At 43.2% G+C, this 22216-nt stretch overlaps 1 protein-coding gene across 4 annotated transcripts in view; it reads left to right on the top strand.

Annotated features, from left to right (window-relative positions):
- The first annotated feature begins 558 nt into the window (after positions 1-558).
- EXPH5 (exophilin 5) overlaps positions 559-22216 on the top strand; it is a 34418-nt gene continuing 12760 nt past the window's right edge. For 2 of the 4 annotated variants that reach the window (XM_082751840.1, XM_082751839.1), the window contains exons 1-3: positions 559-776; positions 16716-16873; positions 19074-19218. In XM_082751840.1, the coding sequence (XP_082607966.1) occupies positions 658-776; positions 16716-16873; positions 19074-19218 (422 nt within the window). In that variant the 5' untranslated portion in view covers positions 559-657. Of the gene's footprint in view, positions 777-4643; positions 4763-5586; positions 5723-16715; positions 16874-19073; positions 19219-22216 lie in introns of those variants that run through there. The other 2 variants (XM_082751841.1, XM_082751842.1) reach the window with 2 other exon arrangements.

The following is a 22216-nucleotide window of genomic DNA, read 5'->3' as shown; positions in this document are numbered from 1 at the left end:
CTTGGCCCTGCTCCTGTTCATGCCATGCCCTATCCACCGCCTCAATTTTCCATAGCAAGAATTGTGTCTGCTTTTGTGATCACATCTGCAGTTCGATCCCAAATAAAGCCCTTCTTTGACCAACGTATTTCAAAGGGCATTTCAGTACTAATATAATGGGTTTAGGTGGCAAGGGTCTGGTAGAGAGGGCAGTGGGGTGGGCTTTGTGAGCAGAGCCCAGCAGCTGCCCCAGGTCAGGGCAGATCCAGCTCCAGACAGCCCCAAAAGGGACCAGAGCCCAGCCATGAGCGATGCTGGTTGGGTGTCTGGGAGAGCAGACTGAAGGAAGGGCAAATCTTTTGTGCTCCAGCAGCTGGGAGAGAGGGCTGTGCATCTCCGCCACTTCTCCCCAAGGAGGGCGACCACCACAACTGGGCCGGACCCACAGCGCCCGACCGCTGCCTGGCGGAGCGGGGTTTATCGGGCCGGGGGAGGCTCTGGGGCCGCCTCTCCCCGCCCCGCTCCGCCTCCAGAGGGAACCGGGGGCGGCCTCCGGAGGGAAGCGGCGGTGGCGGCGGGCGGCGGCCGGGCGCGGTGGTGCCGGGGCTCGGCCATGCCGCTGTGGCGCCGCGCTGCCAGGGGGCCGGCGCTGCCCCCCTGCCGGGGGTGAGCGGAGCCATGAGCGCGGCTTGCCGGGGGCCTGACCTCAGTTTTTTAAGCGAGGACGAAGCCAGGACGATTTTCCAGGTGCTGCAGAGGGACTCGGAGCTCCGGCGGGCGGAGAAGGACAGGGTCAGGTACAGCAGGCGGGGACGGGGCTGCGCTGCCCGGGGAGGGGGGACAGAGGGATCAGTCCCTGTGGGGCCGGGCTGGGCTCGTAGGGGCGGCTCTGAGGCACCTCTGCTGCTCCCCGGGGCTTCATGGCAGGGGATGAGGCCAGTTTGGGCTTTTACTCCGTCACTACTACAGGTAGGAAGGTGCGGGCTGAACGGCGGTGGCTGGGCAGCGGGAGCTGGGCGGGCTCCGGGGCTGAGCGCGGGGGGAGCCCAGCCCTTGGCTGAGGGACCTGCGGCCAAAAAAATGTGTTGGAAAATGGGTTATTTACCATTAGAGGTTATCATTTGCTTGAGGTACCCTGTGGGCAGCTTGCCTACAGGCAGTGTCCCCTCGGATTCACGTGAGCACTCCGAAGAAATCCTTCATGGTAGATATAGAAGGAATGTTAATGAGTAACGTTTCTGTCAAGTGGATTTTTGTACTCTGTGTTTTTTTAGTTTAGCTGGTGAAGCAATAGCCTGCTCTCGAATTAAAGGCTTTCACCTGCCACCGACTTTGTTCATCCATCTGTGTTCTTCCAACTTAGTTGGCAAAAAAAGTGATTTCTCTTCATGCAAAGGCTGTCAGAATAAGCTTATGGTATAAGAGAACATCTCTGGTGATGCTTTACGGACACAGAGTATACTTTAAATCCCAGCTGAAGAGATACTCAGAAGTTGGGAGAAGATAGGTGAAGTGTTTACCATCAAGGAGCCATGCTGAAATCTAGGTTAAACTCCTGGATCTGTCAAAGGCTTTGTATGTGTCCTTGGGCAAGTTTCTTAATCTCTTGAGCCTAATAAAAGTGCTTTCTTTCTCACTCCACTTGTCTACCTGGTCTTATTTAGACTGTAAGCTCTTAAGGCCAGGGGAGCCCCATCATGAGCAGACGGGTGGCAGCTCTGTGGTGTTGCTCTGTGCTACTATAATCTAAGTAATAACAGTGATGACCCTGGAGGGCCAAATCCTGCTGTTCTTATATGACCACAGTGAGCTTCAGAGGCTTGGAATAAAATTGCATTTGCTCCTCTTGGTCCCATATGACTCTATGACTGGGAGCCAAGAGGGCAGGCATTCTTATTACTGTTTTGATAATTAACTTTGTATGTATCTTTTGCAGTTCAAAGCTTTTAAAATAATGCCTGTGTGCTGTTGTAGCCCACTCCTGTGATGCTTTCTAAGTGTGATTTTGCAAATAGCTGATGCCATGAATCCAGTAAGGAGTTCAGGAGGTGATGTGCAATGGAAGAAGCAGTTTCATCAATACTACTTCTGTGTGTGAAGTCACTGAAGGGAGTTGTGCCCCCAGCTTTTCTTGGGCATGGTTAGAGCTGACCAGAACCAGGGAGCAAGTTAATGATAACCAACGGGCCCACTGGCCAAGTTAGTTCAGTGGCCATCTTTACTTACAGTATAGCATGTCCCTGTGTAGACCAAGCTGGTCTGGACTGATGGAGAGAATGAAGAGTTTGGTTGCAGACCGCAGGTCAAGTTCCAATGACCGCTTATGTGTGCTGTTTGGTGTCTGGTGAGTGAGCACACAGCTGTCTCCAGAAGTCTGAGAATATCAGTGAAAAATTGAGTTCCATTCTCAGATACAACTCACTGTGGAAGCAATAAATAAATAAATCAGGAACAGGCTTCTGTCTTTATACAGGCTACATTTGATGCTATGTAAGCAAAAACACTTAATTTTGAAAGACAAACGTTAGAAATAAGTTTGAGGTTCAGAAGATGGAGGCTGACATCTGGAATGGTTTATCTTGTCCAGCAAATTACAGCTGTGGTTCAGGGAAGTTGATTTTCACATACATTCAAATGTATTGCAGTGCACTGTAAAGTACCTACCAATTCCTCCTCAGGTGCATTGAGTTTTCAGCTGAATAACTGTGAGATTTCCAGGTGGAAATATATATTTATATATGTATATATTTTTAATATAAAAATATAAAATAAAAATATATTTTGTAAGAATATAAAAATAATTTTTTATAAAAAATATATTTTTTCTTGATACTTACCTACACTGAAAGTTTGATAGGGCCACTGGATGTCTTTTTATCAAGATAGTCCAAGTCTCTGTGAAATGAGATGTATACTGGGGACGTGCTTTGGAAAAAGCCAGTCACTTTATTCAGCCCCATCTTCTCTTTTGTAGCCTTTGTATGGAGCATGAACGTGGTCTTTCCAGTCACTTGCGTGCATTCGTCTAGCTGTGGGCTCAGCCACAGAGCTGCACTTCGTGGTCTCTGCCCCCATTTCACTTGGCGCATCCCCAGCTCATCCTTTGGGTACCTCCAGCCCTTTCTCTGCTCCTTGGTGCTTGGCAGGCTTCACACCTTGGCGCCGGCAGGACCTCTCAGTTTTGCTTTTCCTTGTATACAGAAATGGCCTGTGACCTGTTGGACCTTCATTTGTTCTTGTTACTGAGGGCAAGCAGAGCTGATGCCGTTGGTTTTTTGCCCATTTTCTCCTTTCTAGTGCCCTCCCGTGGCCATGCTGAGCAATGCCTTTGAATTCAAGCCTTCAATTGCCTTTGAACAGCAAACAAACGTACCCAAGCTCCTTCTCCCACGAAACAGGTTCAGAGAAGCTGCAACAGTCAGCTTTGGTGCAACTCACATGACTGTACACTGCTATATACACTGAAAATAATACAGGCAATAATTAGTACGTATTTCATAATTCAAAAAAAATGCACATTAGTTTTGGACTTAGGTAACACCCAGCTTCAGCATCCTTTGTTGTTCATCAAATCCAGTCTCACACATAATACCCACTTGGAGAAAATCTGTAAGTATCCGTGTGGGAGGAAAAAAAAAAAAGGAATATATGGTCTAAAAAATTTCTACAGGAAGTTCCAGCTGAATATGAGGGGGCACTTCTTTGCCGTGAGGGTAACAGAGCACTGGAGCACATTGCCCAGAGAGGTTGTGGAGTCTCTTTCTCTGGAGATATTCAAAACTTGCCTGGATGCCATCCTGTGCGGTGTGCTCTGAGTGATCCTGCTCGGTAGGGAGGTCAGCCTAGGTGATCTTCAGAGGTCCCTTCCAAGCTTGGCCATGCTGTGATTCTGTAATAATAGTACTAAAAACAGAAGCCTAACTCAGTCACCAAATACTATTTAAATTAACTTGATTAGTGAAATTGATGACTTTGCAGATGCCTCTGGAAGCAGGTTCCTTCTCCCAGATATTCCAATCACAGTTAGATGCCTAGGGGAAGATAGGGAGGCATCCAGCTTGTTCAGAGGACAGTGCCATGTTCAGATGGGTCCCTAACAATTCGATTTCCATAAGGATAAAATGCTTGCTGTAGGTACAGGTAATGATACCACATGTCAGCTTTCAACAGACAATGAATTAGTCCTGAAAATCATGACATAAAAACACTCCAGATCTTATTTGATTTCTGGTTTCAAGGCTTCGGGGTACACCCTGATCAGGTTCTCAGGCTTTCTTCTACAGCTGCTGGGGACAGAAATTAAAAAATGTTTGACAGCTGATATTTGCATGGAAAGCCCCAGTTCCCAGAGGCTTAACAAACCTGTAGGTGCTTCTCCTTTCTGTCCTTTCTCCAAGAAGCTGATGGGCAGGGTAACCAGGGAGGATGCTTCCAGTCTCTTCAGGACAACCTTTCAGAGCCTGGCAGGTCAGAGAAGGACTGGCAGTCCCAACAGGAAGGCTCAGCAGCAGTGGGGCATGAAGCTGTAGTATTCAGAGGTGGAGCTGTTGCCTTTTATCTCCAGGGCAGCTCCTCCCTCTGCAGCGTGTGGAGAGGCAGGCAGTGCCAAAGCAGGTGTCCTTTCAGTCAGCTGTGGGGCTCCTGGTGATCTCTGACTGCTGAGGCTCGAGCTTGGTGTGGAGATGCTTCTCCCGTGCTGAAAGAGGGCAGGAAGTCAAGAGAAAAACAACCAAGACAAGAGGAGCACGGAGACATGGAGCCAGCTACTTAAAAGAGGCAGCAGGTAGGGGGGCTGTGGCTGTGGCATGGGGAGAGCTGGCTAGTACATTTGCAAGTGATCAAAAAAATGAATGGTTGGGAGTTACAGCACAAGAGAGGGTAAATAGAGAGTGGATTCAGGCGGGCAGAAGAGCTCTGAGTTCTTTAATTGTTAACTTTTAGGAGATTCATCAGTTTTGTATAATGGCTCCTACTATAACTACATACAGTGGCCTTCTGCCATTTTAATTTATTAATCCCTGAGAAAAAGGCAAGTACTATTACCTAAAAATGGGAAAATAACACTGAAAGTAACAGAGCATGAGTAAGTGAGCAGGGAATTGAACCGACTTCCCCGGTCAGCAGTTTACTAGCTAGATCGTGTTTCTAGAAAAAACTACGCCTACATTGTGTGAGGAATGTTGTTTGCTTGTTTTTTAGTAGGAAGAATGGAAAAAAAAAATATTACCAGCCCTAGAAAGTATCTTGGGCATCAGCCACTGTTTATGAATGGGAATTGAAGGACAAAAAAAGAAAAAAAAGAAAAAGGAACTCTGGAGAGAAGAGAGCGCTTGTTCCTTTTTCTTTAATTTGTTTTGCTTATTTTCACGTTGTTCTATGCTTTTGCTTTTGTATTTGCTTTTGCAGCAAAGGGGAGGTTTGTTTTCATTTTATCCTCACATTTAAAGATGAAAGTAAAGTAAATTAATTGGGAGATACACTCAGCACTACTCACCACTCCTCTCTTGGTGACCCATTAACAGTGTATAAATCACGTGAATCCTCTCCATACTTTACTCTAGGCCGTCTCCACAACAAATCATGTGGACATAGTTATTTTTTTTACAGGAGCACAACTGTTCTCACTGCCTCGCAGTAGATCATTTACTGAGTTCATCCTTTGTTGCAACTAATTCTTCATTGTATTCTGTTGGCTGACGTTTACTCTCACAGATCTGACTATAGGTGACAAAACACTGCATAGGTAATGTATTTTTCCACTTTTTTTCTGTACTTATAATGTCAGATTGCAGCCATACTCAGCCCTGTTTTGGTGCTTCCATTATTTTGACTTGTTTACATTTTGAGAGGTCTGACAGTGCATTCTATAACCCCCAAAGTAATTTTGGCTTATGCACAGACCTGTTGACTCTTGCAGCCTCGTGAAGACTAAGAATAACTTCTTGTACGTTAGAGATTTAGATTAGGGGCCCAACTCCTTATAATGAGAACAAATTTTTAGAATCAAAGCACTCATAACCGGCATGGGTGAGGAGCAAGACACCAGGACACCAGCACTTGGGTACATTGCGGTTTCATTGGCGCACCCTCTGTGAACAAAGCATTAATAAAGAAATTCTTTCATAAGAGATACTCCACCCGGTACGTTTCAGGGCACGATTGCCTTATTGTGCCTTGTTTATGAAGGAGATGCTATTATTATTTACTCCTGATACTGTGCCACTGGCATGGTTAGTGGTTTGTAAAGACTTAGGAAAGCAGGTCCTTGAAGCCCTGAAGTGCTAATATGTTAAGTAAGTACAAAGAGAAGTAAAATGGCAGGAAGGACTGTGATTTAAAAGTCTCTTCTCGGTTTGGTAAACAATTACATGTCATAAATAGTCCCACCTTTGGACTCCCCTTGTTTGAGCGCAGGTTGTTGACCGTAACTGGAAGCAAATGGTTAATTTGCTTATCAGGATACCACCATAATTGTTCCTCACAGCTATTTTTGAATAATAAGCCCTTCACAGAGGGGCTCGAAGTAGAGGGCAATGACTTCATGTGAGCTGAGGAAGGGCAGGTGGATTACAGGCTGCTGTGGGGCTGCAGGGGAGCAGCTGCCATTTTCTGTTTCGGTTTTAGCCGCGTCGATCTGTTCTAGGTAACCTGATGTCTGTTAATACGTTTTACGTTTACAGAGCAGGCTCCACATAGCATTGCTGACAGATCTCTGGTCTTGTCTGTTCACAGTGAATTTATTTCAGTGTCACAACAGATTTCAGTGTTACGACAGCTGTGTGCTTCTTTGTGTTTCAGGGCCAGGGTTTTCTACAGCACGTGTGGTGGCATGTGATCCCAGGAAGGCTTTTAACGGTGTGTTGAGTTCGGAGGAGCCTGTCTGGTCCAGCACTTGTCTGTGTCTGCCTTCCTAACGCTGTCCCGGCACTACTCCAGGGAGCTGGAGCAGCAGGAGCCGTGGGTCTCCCCACAGGGCCATCAGGGCAGGGCCTCACCACCATGGCCCTTCGCACCTCAGCCCCGTTGTCAGATAGGGCTGTCGTGACACAGCAGCACTTAGACCAGGCTGTGAAGTCGCAGCAGGGTCAGGATGAGGCCCGGTGATGCTGACTGGGATCAGGCAGGCCAGGGGTGATGGAGCTGAGGCCAGGTGGGGACATCAGCCAGGGGTCTGGACCCAGAGCAGCAGGGCCGTGGCCATGCACAGACAGCAGTGACACATCTGGGCCGTGGCTCGGGCATGGTGCAGAGTGACAGCTTCTGCTTAAAAGCAGCTCCCAGGGGAAGGAGAGACATAGTCTTTGCTGACGCCTCTGGCTTGCCTCACAAGAGCTTTCTCCAAGGCCACCAGTGCTGCTCTTCCCAACCTGGCCCAGTGCCCAGGCTGTCAAACCCACAGGAGCGGCAAGGACACACTCAGGGCTTTTCCACTTTTATGCCAGAGTTCAAACTAAAGTACGCATTTTTATGTGACAAGTTGCAAAAATGACAATTAAATTGATAATGATTATTTAGACTACTTGCTGATGGCCCTAGGGGTGCAAAAAAGAAGATACTTGCTGAAATGAATGAGATTCAAGTCCAGGGTTACCTTTAAGCTTGTGGGTAGATACTTTCTAAGTCCAAGCTTAATTAAGAAAGTTAAATTATTTTGGTTTGTCTACATAGATAAATTAAACCAGGCTATGATGGCAAGTGGATCGGGTCAGTTACAGCAGTGCACGCTAGTGCCAAACAGTCTGATCTCGTCAGTGATTTGTTTTGTTAATTCTTTTTTTTCAGTGGAGTTGTTAATCCTTCACCAGGCCACACACCTTGTAGGAAGTCCATGCACTTCCCAGGTTTGAGCTTTCTAGCAGTAATGTTTGTGTCCTCAGCACCCTCTCTCTCTCCTCCGCAATTCAAGTCACCGGTGCTGCGGAAGGTAGCGCCAGTGAAATGTAACCTGTGCTGCCTGTCACGGCCATAAAGGGGATGAATATCAGTCTGCAGTGAGTAGTTTTGGAAGGAACTCAGAATTTTCAGGTGCTGACAGCTTCTACATACTGCGTCCCAACAGTTTGAGGTCCTTGCGCATATTTCAGGAATATTAAATTGGTAGTGCCAGGAAATGAAAACTGTTGCAGAGGAATAGGGCTGATACGTGTTCGTAGTGGCTGGATATCTCCCCTGGTATTGGCACAGCTGTGCTGCACTGATGTTTTTAGGTTGTATCTGTAGTCTGATGAAAGACTGCAGCACGTGTTGGAGTCACACCTAAGCAGGGGTTTTGGTGGGATTGTGCTTTCTGTGGTGAAGCCTGAGGAGCCGTAGTTTGATAGTTTTGGTTCCTGAGCTACATAACGTGAAGTCTGTTGTGGGTCCATCTAGATGTGTAGCACTTGCACTTCTCACAATACAGATTTCCTGTAAGAAATGTTGTATATAAAGCAGGGGAAAATCGGGACCTTTTGCTGAGGATTTGTTCATTTAGATGTTCACATAAAATGTGTTTCTGATCCTTTGTCACTAGACTGTTATATTAACACTATTAAATGTAATAGCTCTACTTAAATGCCTGCATTTAAAATTCCTACCTGGAACTATACTCTTTTGATGACTCTTACCTCAGAAATAACCAGGTATGTGTATTGGTATCATACTAACTGACCAAACACATCAAAATCACAAAATAAAAGCTAAGAGTAAATGATGGAAAACTGCAATATATTTGTACTTTATTGCATCTAAATTACACTCAGTTTAATTTGTGGTTGGAATAATCAACCGATTGCAATATTTCTACTTGCTGTGTCTTTGGATTTCTAGGTAAAGGGGCCTGAGTGCGGAGAGCTGCAGTCTGGCAGAGCTGCAGCAGCATGGCTGGTGGGCTCTGTGTTCTGTTTCTTTCTGTGTTGTGGACTTGAATGAACTTAAAATACATATTTATATGCATATATATGTCTATTAAAATTATATGTATGTATATATGGTTTATAGCATAATACTATGTATGTTTTTATAATATTTCTATCTCCTGAGATGTAATAAATTCAGAGCCACTATAGCAGGGGCTGTATAAGTATACTATATATATATATATGTATAATATATGTTTATTTCCAAATGAAAAATGTCCACTGTGTCAACTTTCAGAGTTTCTGTTCCTTCTTATGACTGCTTTCCTTAACTTAAAGCAACATAAACAAGGCTTTAGTTGTGTTACAGTAACACATAAACAGTGTACAACACCCTGACCTTCTGTATTACATCTGTTGACCAGAATCTTGCTTCAGATGTGTGTGAGACTCTGCACAATTACCTGAGGTTTCTAAGGTGTATTTTGAAAGCCTTAGGCTTCAAGCTTAGCCCTGTGCCATCGGATGTCTAAGGCTATCTGGAGTCTCTAAATTCTAGAGGTCTGTCCCAGTCCATTGGCCATCATACACAAGTCTGCTTGCAGTGATGGGACCTTCATCTTTACTTGAAACCAAGTTCCATTATTTAGCATTTTCATCTCTCCTGTTTCTTTTGCTTTATTTGCTTTATTTATTTTCTCCTATATTGTTAACTAGGAAATATTTTGCATACATAAAGTCATGCCACCAATATGAGAAACAGCATCTATATTGTGTGTCTTTGTAAGGCAGTTAAATTTATGGCTGACCTGCAGATTACTTGCATAGATGGCTGTCTCTACGCTATCAGTGTTTGTAAAAGGTCCCACAATCAGCTAGCAGCTCAACCCTGGAAGAGTAAATAGGTCTGCTGTTAATCATTACCTCCAGATGTACCAGAAGACCTGATTCCCAGCCTTGCAACCAATCTGCCCTTCCTACCCCAGCACTGTATTGGAGCAGATTTGTCTCAGATTTCCAGACATCCATTCCAGACCAGCCCCGCTCGTCTGGCTGTGCATGCTGACTACATTCATTAATGTAGTCAAAATGTTCAAAGACCTAAAATTCACTGCATATGGGGGACACCCGGTATACATCCGTATTTCTGTGCAAGGCTTCTGGGACAGAAATTTAGGAACCCAAAACTTACTCCTGTCACACAATGTTTTTGGATTGAGACTACATCTTTCCCTACAAACGAAACAGAAACTGCATGGACGATTATATCCATTGCACTGATTAGTGTCTATTAATGCTTATGGAAATTCCTATTAATAAAGTCATCTCATTAGAGATATTAATTACTACAATTCAGAAGCTATGTGACACACTAAGGAATGATAGGTAGCCTTCCTTCCCATTGCATCATGAATTTGTTTTGTTATTACCACATAATATTGGCAGGTAGCTTGTGAGTATTGACACCATAATAAAGTGACACCATAATAAAGTGACACCCTTTACCATGCCCATCTGATTCTGACAGGTCATTTACAAAAAGATTGTAAATCATCTGTGAAACATTCTTGCATTAGAGCTTCCACCTGCTTTGCACTCCATGTAGTGAAAATAGCAGAGAATCAGCCCAACCTGGAGACAGCCCAACCTGACAGCTGTGACATTACCAGTGGCTTTTGACCTCATTCACTCTTGTTGACCAAAGGACTAAAAGCTTTCATATTCTAAATATTTATAAACTCAGTGAAAAGTTGTATACTTACAGCCTCTTCTGTTTCTTCCAATAGGGCTAAAATTATTTTCACTGTAAACCCAGCACAGCTGCTTCAAAAAAAAAAAAAAAAGATTTATTGTTAAAAGCAATGTTCTGAGCCTCTGCTAAAGCTTGACACGGATGATTAATACACCCTCAGTTCCCATGATCTATGTTCACAGTGCTCGGTGCTTTAAAAAGTGAATGTTACGAAGACAGTCACTGAGCTCCAGATTTCTGAGCTTTAGCTGAGAACTGTTTCTGATGTGCCAGAGCAGAGGGAAGGTGTGTGGTCAGCATGAGAATGCCTGTCCTTGCCCCTGTAACTGCCACTGGCAGCTCCTTACAAGATTTTGTAATTTTATGCTCCAGAGGAAGGTGTCACTGTGCTCTTGCCCAGGGAACAAAAGCTTCAAGCAGCATTGGACTCAGTGAAGGAAAACAGCAGCTAGAACAAAAGTCTGCAGTGTGTTCATTGTGTGTAGTGTCATGTTAGAAGAATGCTTTGCAGAAAAAAAAAAAAAAAAAAAGGTAACTTGTAGCCATTGTACTTAGGGTGCTCAAGTTAGAGAATGTAGACACAAAAGACATCGTGAGTTACGATGGGAGTCCAATTGTAACATTCCATGCACGCTGATAATCTCAGTCTCCGTGGGTTGAGTGTAATCAATGTACACTTTGCCACTACTTTCAGCTTTCTTAGAGCAGGTGATCAGCTTTAATATAAGGAATAAAACCACTGAAAAAAGTGCTGCTCTTAATTTGTTTTGTCTCATGGATATGCTGGCACTTAAATGATAGGGGATGCTGCCGATTATTCCTTTGTTGAGAGTTCTGAAGCTTTGAGAAGTGCCACAAGACTTTTACAAATATAACAGTGAATTATAGAAGATTCCTGGGTCACATTTTGTGTGTTTGTTTGTTTGTTTTTCCTACCTTTTAATTAAAAAGAGAGGTAGAAATGGAAGGACTTTCCTATGAGCAGACAGGGTGGGACTTCAGTAAGGGCAGAAAAGGCTTTCTGCCTTTAATGCACGTATTCCTGGTCTGTAGCCATGACACTCGTAGCAAGACTTAATGTGTGGCTCAGGTATCTGTTGTCAGTAAAGTGTTGTGGGGACAAAATGACATGAGCTGTTTGCAGCTATCTGCTTAAGTAACCTTACTTATGTCTACAGGGCTTCTGCCTCCTAAAATGTACAGTTTGGGAAGAAAAGCTAGAGAGCTTATTTCCCTTTTCACTTTCTCCTCACTTCCTTCTGGTTTTGCAAGTTTTCAGAGTCTCAATATTTAGGGATAATTCTGAGCTGTCAACTTGATGCATCGGGCAAAGTGGGACTGAAAACATATCCCACGTAGTTCAATGTCAGGCTGATTTCCCCTGTCCTGAAGGTGAACCTTTCCTGGCGCTTCCAGTTACTCCGCTCCATCCAGCAGTGTCACCACTAGGTGACTCCCCAGCAGCCTGTTGAACACGGTGAAAGTCAAGCCATTAGATTTGTTGGAATTTGGGGCATGGTTAGAAAGAGATGCCAAACCAACGCACTCTGCTCTTCCTTGTTGTGGCATGAACCTTTGCCCTTACTTATTTTTGGTTTTATTGGTCAGATACTCAGACTAATACGTTTTCTGAAGGCAACTTAGTGTGTTAACGGGCTGAACAAAATCAATACATAATTTAAAAAAATAGCAGCAGTAATGTTAATGAAAAATATGAAGACTTAGTAAGAAAACAAGTATTTGGGAAGAAGAAAAAATGCAATCTGGTTGATTTGCATTGACCCAGCAGGTTAGATTCCAGCGTTATTGCCAATGCAGCATTTTGTTAATCAAATGAGAGGAGGCCTTGGTTTTCCAGGGAAGGCTTAATTCTACAAATACAAAGGCCAAATGAAAAACAAGTGGCTTTTCAGCTTGGACTTTTTCCACTGCCTTGTAGTGTGTGCAACCAAAACATTGGAGTCAGTTTACCTCTCTGATTCACGTACTTGTGTATACTGTTTTACATATAATAATGAAGATGACTTGCTTTATTGACATTAACCAAACAGAAAACAGTAAGAAAGAAAAATAAACAAAAGATTGCTTTAACGTGAGTAAAAAAATACCAGCTACAGAGAATGAATAATGCCTTGGAAAATGAGCCGACTGTCTGTCTGACATGCTAGGAAAAAGCATCTGAGCTCTCCAGCCTTGTTTCTCTTCCTGAGAGGATTAACCGGATACAGAAGCTTCACTGGCACTGTAGAAAACAGAATATTGTGGGGGTTTTTTTGCTATTAGATGTGATACGGTGGATAATAGTTTACATATTTATTTACTTCAGCTGTGGTGGTCTGGTGTTGTCAGAAATACTTCTCTCTCTATTATTTAAATAAGATGGCAACCTGAAAGAAGGCCTTTAAATGATGTTTTTGTCAAAGCGAAATATAAGAAAATGTTCTTGCATATGCTTTATAGAATGTTATCCATTGCTGTGATAACAGACAGTTTTCCAGAAAATGAACTGGCCGTGCAAATGATAAAGATGCACAGTTCGTCTGTGTGGCATAATGCATGGAGCAGTGGGAAGGTGGGAAAGTTGAAGCAAAATGCTGGGAAAGAACTGGTTCTTCAGGCACTGTTTTTCAGCATCTTACCCTTTTCTTGCTGACAAAGTGAGGAATATAAACAAAGTAAAGACACAAGCTTCTTTTAGGTGGCTGTTTTTGCAGATTAATTGCCCTGATGTAGCTGTTACCTAATGCTTTCGGCACAGGTTTTATGTGCAGTCCTTTCAGCTTTGCCTTCCCAGACAGTGAGGGCTTTGATCTGATGAGCAAACCCCGCTCTGCTTCCCGGCCGGCCTGGCGCAATTCCTCGTGCTCAGTTCTCTCGTGAGGTGTGTGCTAAGAGCTGCGTAGTGCCAAATCCTGCTTCTACTGAAACCAGCAGCTTATACTTTGACGAAAGTGGGATTGAGTTCCCTGGTCCCTGCAAACAGCAGAAATGCCCCCAGATCTCCTATTTGGCAACCCAGTTTGCCTTCCGCATTTGTCGTCTGCTCTGTGTTCAATATGAAGATGATAAAGAAAATACTTTTCCTCTTACAGCAGCAATTAAAGCTCCTTATTATCCTAGCAGGAAGTGACGGGGAGGCTGCAGATCTTTTGACAATATTTGTGATAACCCACATGAAAGCCTAATGCATACAACCATATAGGTTAGCTTTTCCCTGGAGGAGTCTGTGCAAGAAATACTGGGACGTGCTTATGCCAAGAAGGAAGAGATGTTTGGAAAAACACCGCGAAGGAATTGCTCCCAAGTGATTCACTAGTTTAGATGTGTAGGATAATTGATGGGAAAAGTTGAAGAGGTACAGTCTGCGAAGCCGTGCTGGATTGCTGCCTGCCCTGGTTTGTGGCACAGGCTCCGTGTGTGCCAGGAGCGGAGCTGCCTTTAATCCTGCAGCAGCTGATGGTGGTTGTGCCTGGCACAACAGGGCTGCCCCCTCCCAGGGGGAAGTGGCTCAGAGTGCCCAGGAAAAGAAAGGAGGAAGAAGGATGGATGGAGCAGACAGGGAAGTAGGATTAATGTATTTGGTTTAGAGGGTATTTAGGTGTTTTGACACTCCTACGGAGCAGTGTCTCAATATATAATTTGCAATCCAAGTAACAATAGCACTGCCTCAAAGGCAAGTTCATTGCAACGCTGACTGCAGATACCATCTTCTGGTGTAATTGTTTCTCGAGACGGGCTTCCCTTGTAGTTCACAGCCATCCTTCGTTGGTACCGTGAGGGGGCATGCAGACGTGACAGAGCAGGTATGTAGTGAAATGATGTGGTTTGGCCAGGAGCCACTGCAAATGAGAAATATTTAATGGTTGTATGATACTGCAGTTACAAATATATAAATATTATTCCATACTCACATAACTGTATATATATAGGGTTCCACATGGGGGTGTGCATCTGCGTGTAAGTACAAATACGCACAAGCAATTCAAAGGATTTAGTTCATGAGCTGGGGATGGCAGCACAATTCAAAAGCAGCACATGCACACATAATGAGTAGAGATAATGCCAAACATGTACTGGTAAAGATTTACAATGTTTAAATGTTAATGTCAGGGTTTGAGCAAATTTTTAAATATATTTTTCAGTCTCAGGCACGTTCATGCAATGCCTATATGGTAGATGCTAGAGTAAGTGTTTTTTACAAATCTTTTATTCTATCCACAGGGCACACATTTAAAGCAAATAGATACTTGTATATAAATGATGTAGGAATTCCCCACAGTGAGTACGTTGGAGAACTCACCTGGGAGAGCAATCCTGGAAGGTTGTGCAGGGAACGCGGGTGTGTTTTTGGCTGTTACCGTGAGGTGTCACCCTGCTAAACGCCATCGCACCCATCCGGCCTGCACCGGGCTGGTGTTCTCCGAGCAGCCAGATCCCACAGCTATACGGACATACAAGCTATCTGCCCTAAATTATTTCATTCCTGCTTAGGTTGGCAAGGAAAACAGTTAATTCGGGTTGTGTTAAAGGACCGCAGGAGGCGGTCCAAGCCTTCAGCAGCAGGGCCGCGCGCCCCTTCTGCAGGCGATGGCCCTGGCTGCAGCCGCCCCACAGGCCTGGCTGCTCCTCAGGCCCCAGGTCCCCTTTGCTAAGGCAGCCTGAGTGAGGTCATGGAGTTGGCACATGAAAGCACTTTGTTCATCTCCTCCTCCGAGAGCACTTTGCTCATCTCCTCCTGCTGGTTTGTGTTACTGCGAGGCTGTTCTCCGTGCTGCAGATGGCGTTCGTTGTGCTTAACCATTCCCACAGCGCGGCAGTATCTGTGGTGATTAACATTTTTGCCTTTGTAAGAAGTTTATTTGAAATGTCAAGCGCTCCTGCATGAGTCTGTTGATCTTCTTCAAGAGAAATACTCATTTAGCAAAAATGTGGCTTTCCTGCCCTCCTATTCTTCAGAGGCTGCCGGATGAACAGTAGGTGCTAGTGTGGACAACGCAGTCTGTATCGATTCCAGATGGACATACATCCATTTCCAGGCTAGACAATTAATTTAAGTTTGTTTTGTGAAGTAATGTTGTTTCAATGACAGAAAGGGAGTTTTTATTTAAGTTGCTAACTGATAAATGTACGTTCACTGAAAGAATAAACATATGTCTCTGTTCCTGGACATGGGTTTTACCACAGCTTAAGACAGAAGATTTACATGAGCGCCTCGGTAAAACATGGGTATTACATCTCCAGGCTGTGCACCAAGTCTTGCTGTGTTGCCACCAGAGTAGGCTGGGGTGTGGATCTCCCACATTTAAATTTGTACTTCAGGCACTTGTGTGATGTAATTTGAACACAAGTAAGTTGCGCTATCCGGACTTCTTTGGAAGTGTACATTATTCTTTTATGTCCATATAAACAGTACAATCCTGTGACCTCTTGGTATGAAAACTGAACCTGCTGCTAAGCAGCTTCTTCATTTGATGCCACATGTGTGTACCTTGTTCAGTCCTCCCGTCTGCTTGGTAGATCATCCATAATCATTGTTAGCTGCTTACATACATATTAAACACAGGCAGGATCACTATGCAGCAAGGAAAGAGGAAAATGTGATAAACTCGTTGGACATGTTGCGTGTATACCTATTAGCTGAATGCAGTATTTATTTTGTCTCTTTACAGAGAAAGCGTGTGGTGGGCCCCAGTGAGCTTCCTTGTGAAAGTCGGAATAATCTCATTACTGCTACTGCTTAAATGAGTGGATAAATATTTTAAGAATTGCTTTGTTACAGTATTATTTATTTTAATTCGATTATTGCCTGAACCTAATCTTACTTTCAATTAGTTTTATAATGCTTATGAATTATTACCTCATTTTGCAAGGAAGAAGGATGTGCTTTGAGGCAGAGAATAATGCAAGCATATGAGTAGTCCAGTTAAGCTAGTCACACAATCTCATTGTTAAGCTGGAGAGCTCTGCTCTCACAGGTCTTTCATGTGATTGCTCTGAATGTACCACGTCCCACTGCATTTTCTTTTCAGACATACTATATGTAGAAATATACTTTAAATACTTAAACAAGAGTATCTACTAATATACCTGCAGTATCTCAAATGGCTTAAAAATAAATTGTATTGATTTTTTTTTTTCCTTTCTAGAAAACTTCTGGAGAGAAAGAAGTCTGAAACAGGTCTGCAAGGGGTGACTGGAGAATGGTTTGAAGAAATACAAAGAAAAAAATTTCAGAATAACACTGATGTCAATACAATGCTAAAGCCACCATTAGAGCATCAGCTAAGGAACAGCAAAAAGACCAGTAAGTTGCATTTTCCCAGTTCCTTACCTATATGATAATGGTCACCAAACCAACGTCTTAGAGCATTTCAGAATTTAGTGGATAAGGAGTTTCTGACATGGCATTGAGTTTTTTCTCACGTCAAAGTTTTGCCAAAAGTACGTTTTCAAAATGAGCATGAGTCTTTAAGCAGATTCTGTTAAAAGTAGAGGTGTGAGTCACGATAGAAAATCCACAATATTCTCATTCCATAATTGCTTTTACTACAGTGAATGTAGTGGTGGTTTCCCAGTTGATTTTGTACAAAATTCGTTTCAGCCTTACCTAGTTTTCTTAAAGAAACTAAAAGTATCTAAATGACATTTGGAATAAGTAGGTAGTCTGGGTTTGGGTTAGAGACTGTATTGGCAAACAACTTTTCCTGGTAGCACTGGGTAAAAGGCACACTAGTGCTGATTATCAGGGCAGGGGACACAGCCCGGAAAGCTGGGCTGGCTGAGAAGCAATGGCTAGAGATCTCATTTCACAGGTGGTGTTGCCCATCCAAAATGAACATGCACAAAAACCATGGTAACTCTACCAAACACAGCATCTGTGTTGCCGTGTTGCCTTTTTCATCTTCCCTCCAGGTAGTTTTCATGCATGATGTATGCTTTTATTCCATTCGCATTTGTGCACATTTTTCACTGAGCTCTTCTATCTGAGCCTCGTAGCAAGTAGAAGAACCACTTGAAAAGAACTGTATTTCAAAAGAAAAGTGAAAGACTACAAAATTTTGTGAAACTACAGCCCTCCACAGAACCTCTCTCTTTCCTTTCTCCCTAGATACCTCTCTCTTTCCTGCCTGTTTACACCCCAGCATCCCTGGTAGTCCACAGCTATCTACTATTTTTCTCTTTCAGAGGTGGTCTAATTGATGCATTAGCTAACTCAGCTCTGTGTGATTGTTCAATGGTATTTAACTTTGAAAGCTGCTCTTTTTATTTCAGATCTGAAGAAGGGGTTGTGTGCCTCAAAGGTTTCTCTGGTATTTCCAACTGTATGAGTTGGTTTAACAAAAGGTACTACTTCTACCCGCGGGTCTTGCTCTGCCTACATCCTTAGACAATCCTGGCTGTGGCAGAGTGCTGATAGGACTCTCCTGATGTCACCTTCATTGTCAAGTCAGACAATGACACCAAGAGGTTAAGCTCTGAAAGGGGTAAAGGATGCAGCATTTCATAACATGTGATTGTCACTGAAGTGAAAACAATTACACGTGGGATTTAAGTCATGTGAAATATTCATTTCATGTTGGACTTGATCCAAAATACTGCCTCATGCTGTTTTTATCGGCGACATTTTGCTTCCATTTCTGTTTTTGCTTTCTCCAGTGGTCATTGGATAAGCCATTTTCAGGGTGTTGTGTTGTTTCAGACATGATGTTTTAAACAGGAAAAAAAAAAAAAGCAGTGAATCCTGAGTGAGTCTTTGTTTCCTTATGTCCTGTAGTTTCCTGTGGAATATTTTAGTAGCAAACCCTGCAGTTCCTTTCCCTAACCTGCGAGCAATTCCCAGTGATTGCCAGCTGCTTCTACAGGCAGCCTGGGTTTATTCCCAATGGCTTGCTACAGTTGAAGAAATCAAATCATATCCTTCCCAGAGAAATCATTCATGATATATGGCACTTAAAACAGCAGTTCTGATAGGCAGTTTGCAGCAGAAGATGTACACTGGTGCCTTGGAGTGGCCCAAGAAATCCCATCACAAGGAATTGCATGATACACAATACTGAAGTCCTGTTAGGTAGTCACACCGCAGTCCTTTAAACCATTGTACATTCAAGGTTCTAATATTTATATTTCTTGTAAAAGCAGAAAGAAAGTGACTAATGATTGTGTTTGCCTCAATTTTCAAATGTTTACCTTTATTTTAAAATGTTTCTGGTTTTCAAATTGTTGAGTGCTGATTACTTTCTGAAAAGCAGCCTCCTTTATCTCACATGTGCCACCCAAAAAAAAGAGTACTTTTTGAAACTTTAGACCTGTTCATCTTTCTCTTAGCCTTCCAGTTAGGCATTAGAAAGCAGCATGTCACATACTCTGTCCAAAAATGTAAAAAATTGGATTTTACTGGTATAAAAGGTAAGCGAAAGAATTGTGAAAGCATAATGTTTAATGTACACTTTAATACTGCTTTTAATAAGAATGTGAAGCAAATCAATTTTTTATAATATTTTTAGATCACAAAGAATTTAAAATGTCATCCCACACAAATCCTCAAGCACAAAAGAACACTTCCGCTTCCTTTCTGGGATTCAGATCACCTTTTGCTTGGCTTTTCTCCTTTAGAAAATCAAGGAAAAAACAGATTCAGAAGCAACCACGGTAAGCTATGATAAGAACATATGTTATTTCTAACTTTAAAAAGTGTGTAAATTGTTCTGTATTTTGTTTAGAAGAATTAATTTAATTTAAAATTAATTTTTCTGTCTCTTGCCTTTCACCTTACCAGGAAGGTTGCCATTTTACTTGGTAACGTAATGAGAGATTATCTGTTGTGTGTCAGAAGAGTGAGGATTAAGTGTCAAGTAATAGCTACAGTCTCTTGGCTGAATCTGTTCTGTTCAGGTTTTGCATAGAGGTTTTAGCTGTATTACAGCCCCTAGACTTAGCAGTGGCTGCATTCTGCTTGATTCCTCTGCAGGAGGAGAAGATGTAAGGTGCATGGGGATCTGGTGCCCTGTAGCAGTGATATAACAGGGAAGCATCGGTTTCCCAGGCCGTGGCAGGGAACATGGGCCGCAGGCAGCTCTACTGCAGCAGTTCCCACTGTTTCTAGCCCAGAGGCAGCTTAGAGCTGGGCCTGGAGCTCAGCTGTAGCCAGCCAAACCGGGCGGCTCCCGATGCTTTTGTCTTGGGTGCTGCGTCAGGGCTTTGGTTCCAACTGGAGCGGTACCAAGGATGGGCTCATCCGCAGCACGGGAGCTGTGGTGTTGGAAGAGCATCCTTCTCCCTCACCGTCCACAGGGATAAAGCTACTGCTGAGAGGGTAGAGGGGCTGCACTCAGGCTTGACAGGCTGACTGTTATCTCCTAATTTTGTCCAGTGTGGCACAAAATGCTGATTTTCATGCTGTTTGAGGGTGTTGGGCTGGTTTTCTGGTCCCTGCCTGGGGCTCCTGGGTGTCACTGAGTGGCACTGAGACAAGGAACAGCTCCAGTGAACAAAGAGAGGAAGCACAAACCTCTGAAGAAATGGTGATTAGTGGGATAACGAGGTTTTGTGGCACAGCAGCTTGCAATTGCAGAGTGTTTGTATCAAAGCAAGATGTGTGAGGAGAGGTTCCAATAGAGGCAGCAAGTTTAACTTCGTGGCTGTTTGCTGGTAACAGTTCTTCTACATAGCAATGCAGCACAGGGAAAACAAACAAGCAAACCACCATTTGCAGAGTTCTAACACTGACACCTGTCTGTGAGATCTGCTCCCTCCTTCGTCCTTTGTCCCGTGACAGGGTAATGCCCCGTATGCTGGGACATGGCGCAAGGCTGCGGGCACGCAGGGCACCGGGCCAGCGAGTCCCTTGCCAAGAGGCACCTTGGTATTGGAGAGTCAGATCTCCAGGGCTCTTCGTACTGGCTTGCTGCAAGGCAGCTGAAAAAGGTGTAGGCTTTGCTCTAGAGCATAGGCATTGGAGCGATTTTTTACTTAAAAAACAAACAAACAAAAAACAATTCATACATGCTCATTTCATCATCCCTTGTAACAGGTATTTACCTCACTTTTCTACAGAAAATCTATCCTATCTTCGATTCCTATGCCTTTGGTTTTTTCAAGCGCACAGCTTGAAAAATAAACAAGTCCGTCCTGACGTGTAACTGAGCTGATTGCCACATTTTCTAGTCACGCCTCTCTGTCGAAAACTTCCCCCACCCTCTTTTAGGTGTTGCCGTGGCATGTGGTTTGCTTGATGCATAGACAAAGCACTGAAATAATCTGCCTCTCACCAGGTAGAGTTATTCTGGAGAGTTAGTGAAGTGCAGTAGGAGGCAGCAGTGTAAATCCTGTAAATAAGTCTACCTGGCAGAAGCTTTTAACTAGCTAGGCATCAATGGCTGTTTAGAGGGTCCTTTTTGTGCTGGAAAGACATTTTCCTCAGCTGTGGTGGTGTTCTGCTGTGAGAATAAATTATGGATGCTGCAAAACAGAATATGCGTATGTGGAGATACAGGAGATGCTAATAAAAGGTTTGTAACTGGAGTTTGAAGGTAACCAAATGTTTGATGTGTTTCAGAAATGATCGATGTTCTTGAATTTGTTATTACTCTTTTCTGATCTGTAAGCTTTATTCATTCTGGAAGAGAAATGCTATTTAATCGTGTTTTCAGCATGTTGGTGTTACGTGTCTGCTGCTTAGCTGGCTTCTAAGGTAATACTGATAAGGATAGTATAGAAGAAAACGGATTGCAATCTGACATTAGACAACTTGAATGTGGCCTGGGGAAGACAGGTGCCGCAATGAAAATAGCAATTTGCAGCAGATTTCAGGTCATGGTCTTACATTATCGTTATCAGTTGAGATAGTAGTAGTCATACGTATTTTTAATCTTACACTCTCTTGTTGCAAACTAGATACATATGTATATGTAAGTGAAAATGTTTAACGAATAACCTCTTGCTTTTCTGAAGTAAATAGTGGTTTTTCTGATGGCAAATGTTTTTGAGCTTGAGAAAGTTTAACTCCTTGGCTTACTATGGGTAATAGATAATGTTTACATGTGTGTGTGCCTGTGTGTATGTGAACTAATGTAAACATTGCTTAAAAACCTTAACCAAAAGAGAAACTTCCTAAAATTACTTTTTCCTAAAATGTAACGATGTTTCTCTGGAACGAAATAAAACTTTAATTTTTGGAACGCCGAAAAACTTGAAAGAGTGAAAAAAAAAAAATGAGGCAGGTAAGGAGGTGGAGAGATTGGTATGGGGAAAAGATTAAAATAACCTTGTCTGTGTAAGTTGCAGGGAGGAAAATAAATCAGGATACAATGACCAGTTATTTCTCAAAGAACAGTGACAACAAAGACGTGGAGGAATTTAGAATAATGCCAGAGGTGCAAATGAAAATTTAATTTTTGTCTAGACTATCAGAAGATATTTCTCACTGAAGAGTCTGCTTCGTGTAAGCTTCATTGCGTGGAGCAATTAATTCTGCACCAGGCACAGCACCAAGCAGGGAGAACAGTAGGGAGCAGCTTTGCACAGTAAAGCTGAAGAAGAGAGCTTCTAGCAAAGCTTTTGCATTTTTGTTATGCATATAATGAAAATTGAGATAACTCGCTAAAGCACAGGTTTTCATTGAACTTGGTTTGCAGGAAATCATCATAAA

Source organism: Aythya marila (assembly GCF_965140915.1).
Source record: "Aythya marila genome assembly, chromosome: 1".
NCBI classification, from domain to species: Eukaryota; Metazoa; Chordata; class Aves; order Anseriformes; family Anatidae; genus Aythya; species Aythya marila.
This window is presented reverse-complemented; position numbering and strand designations above follow the sequence as displayed.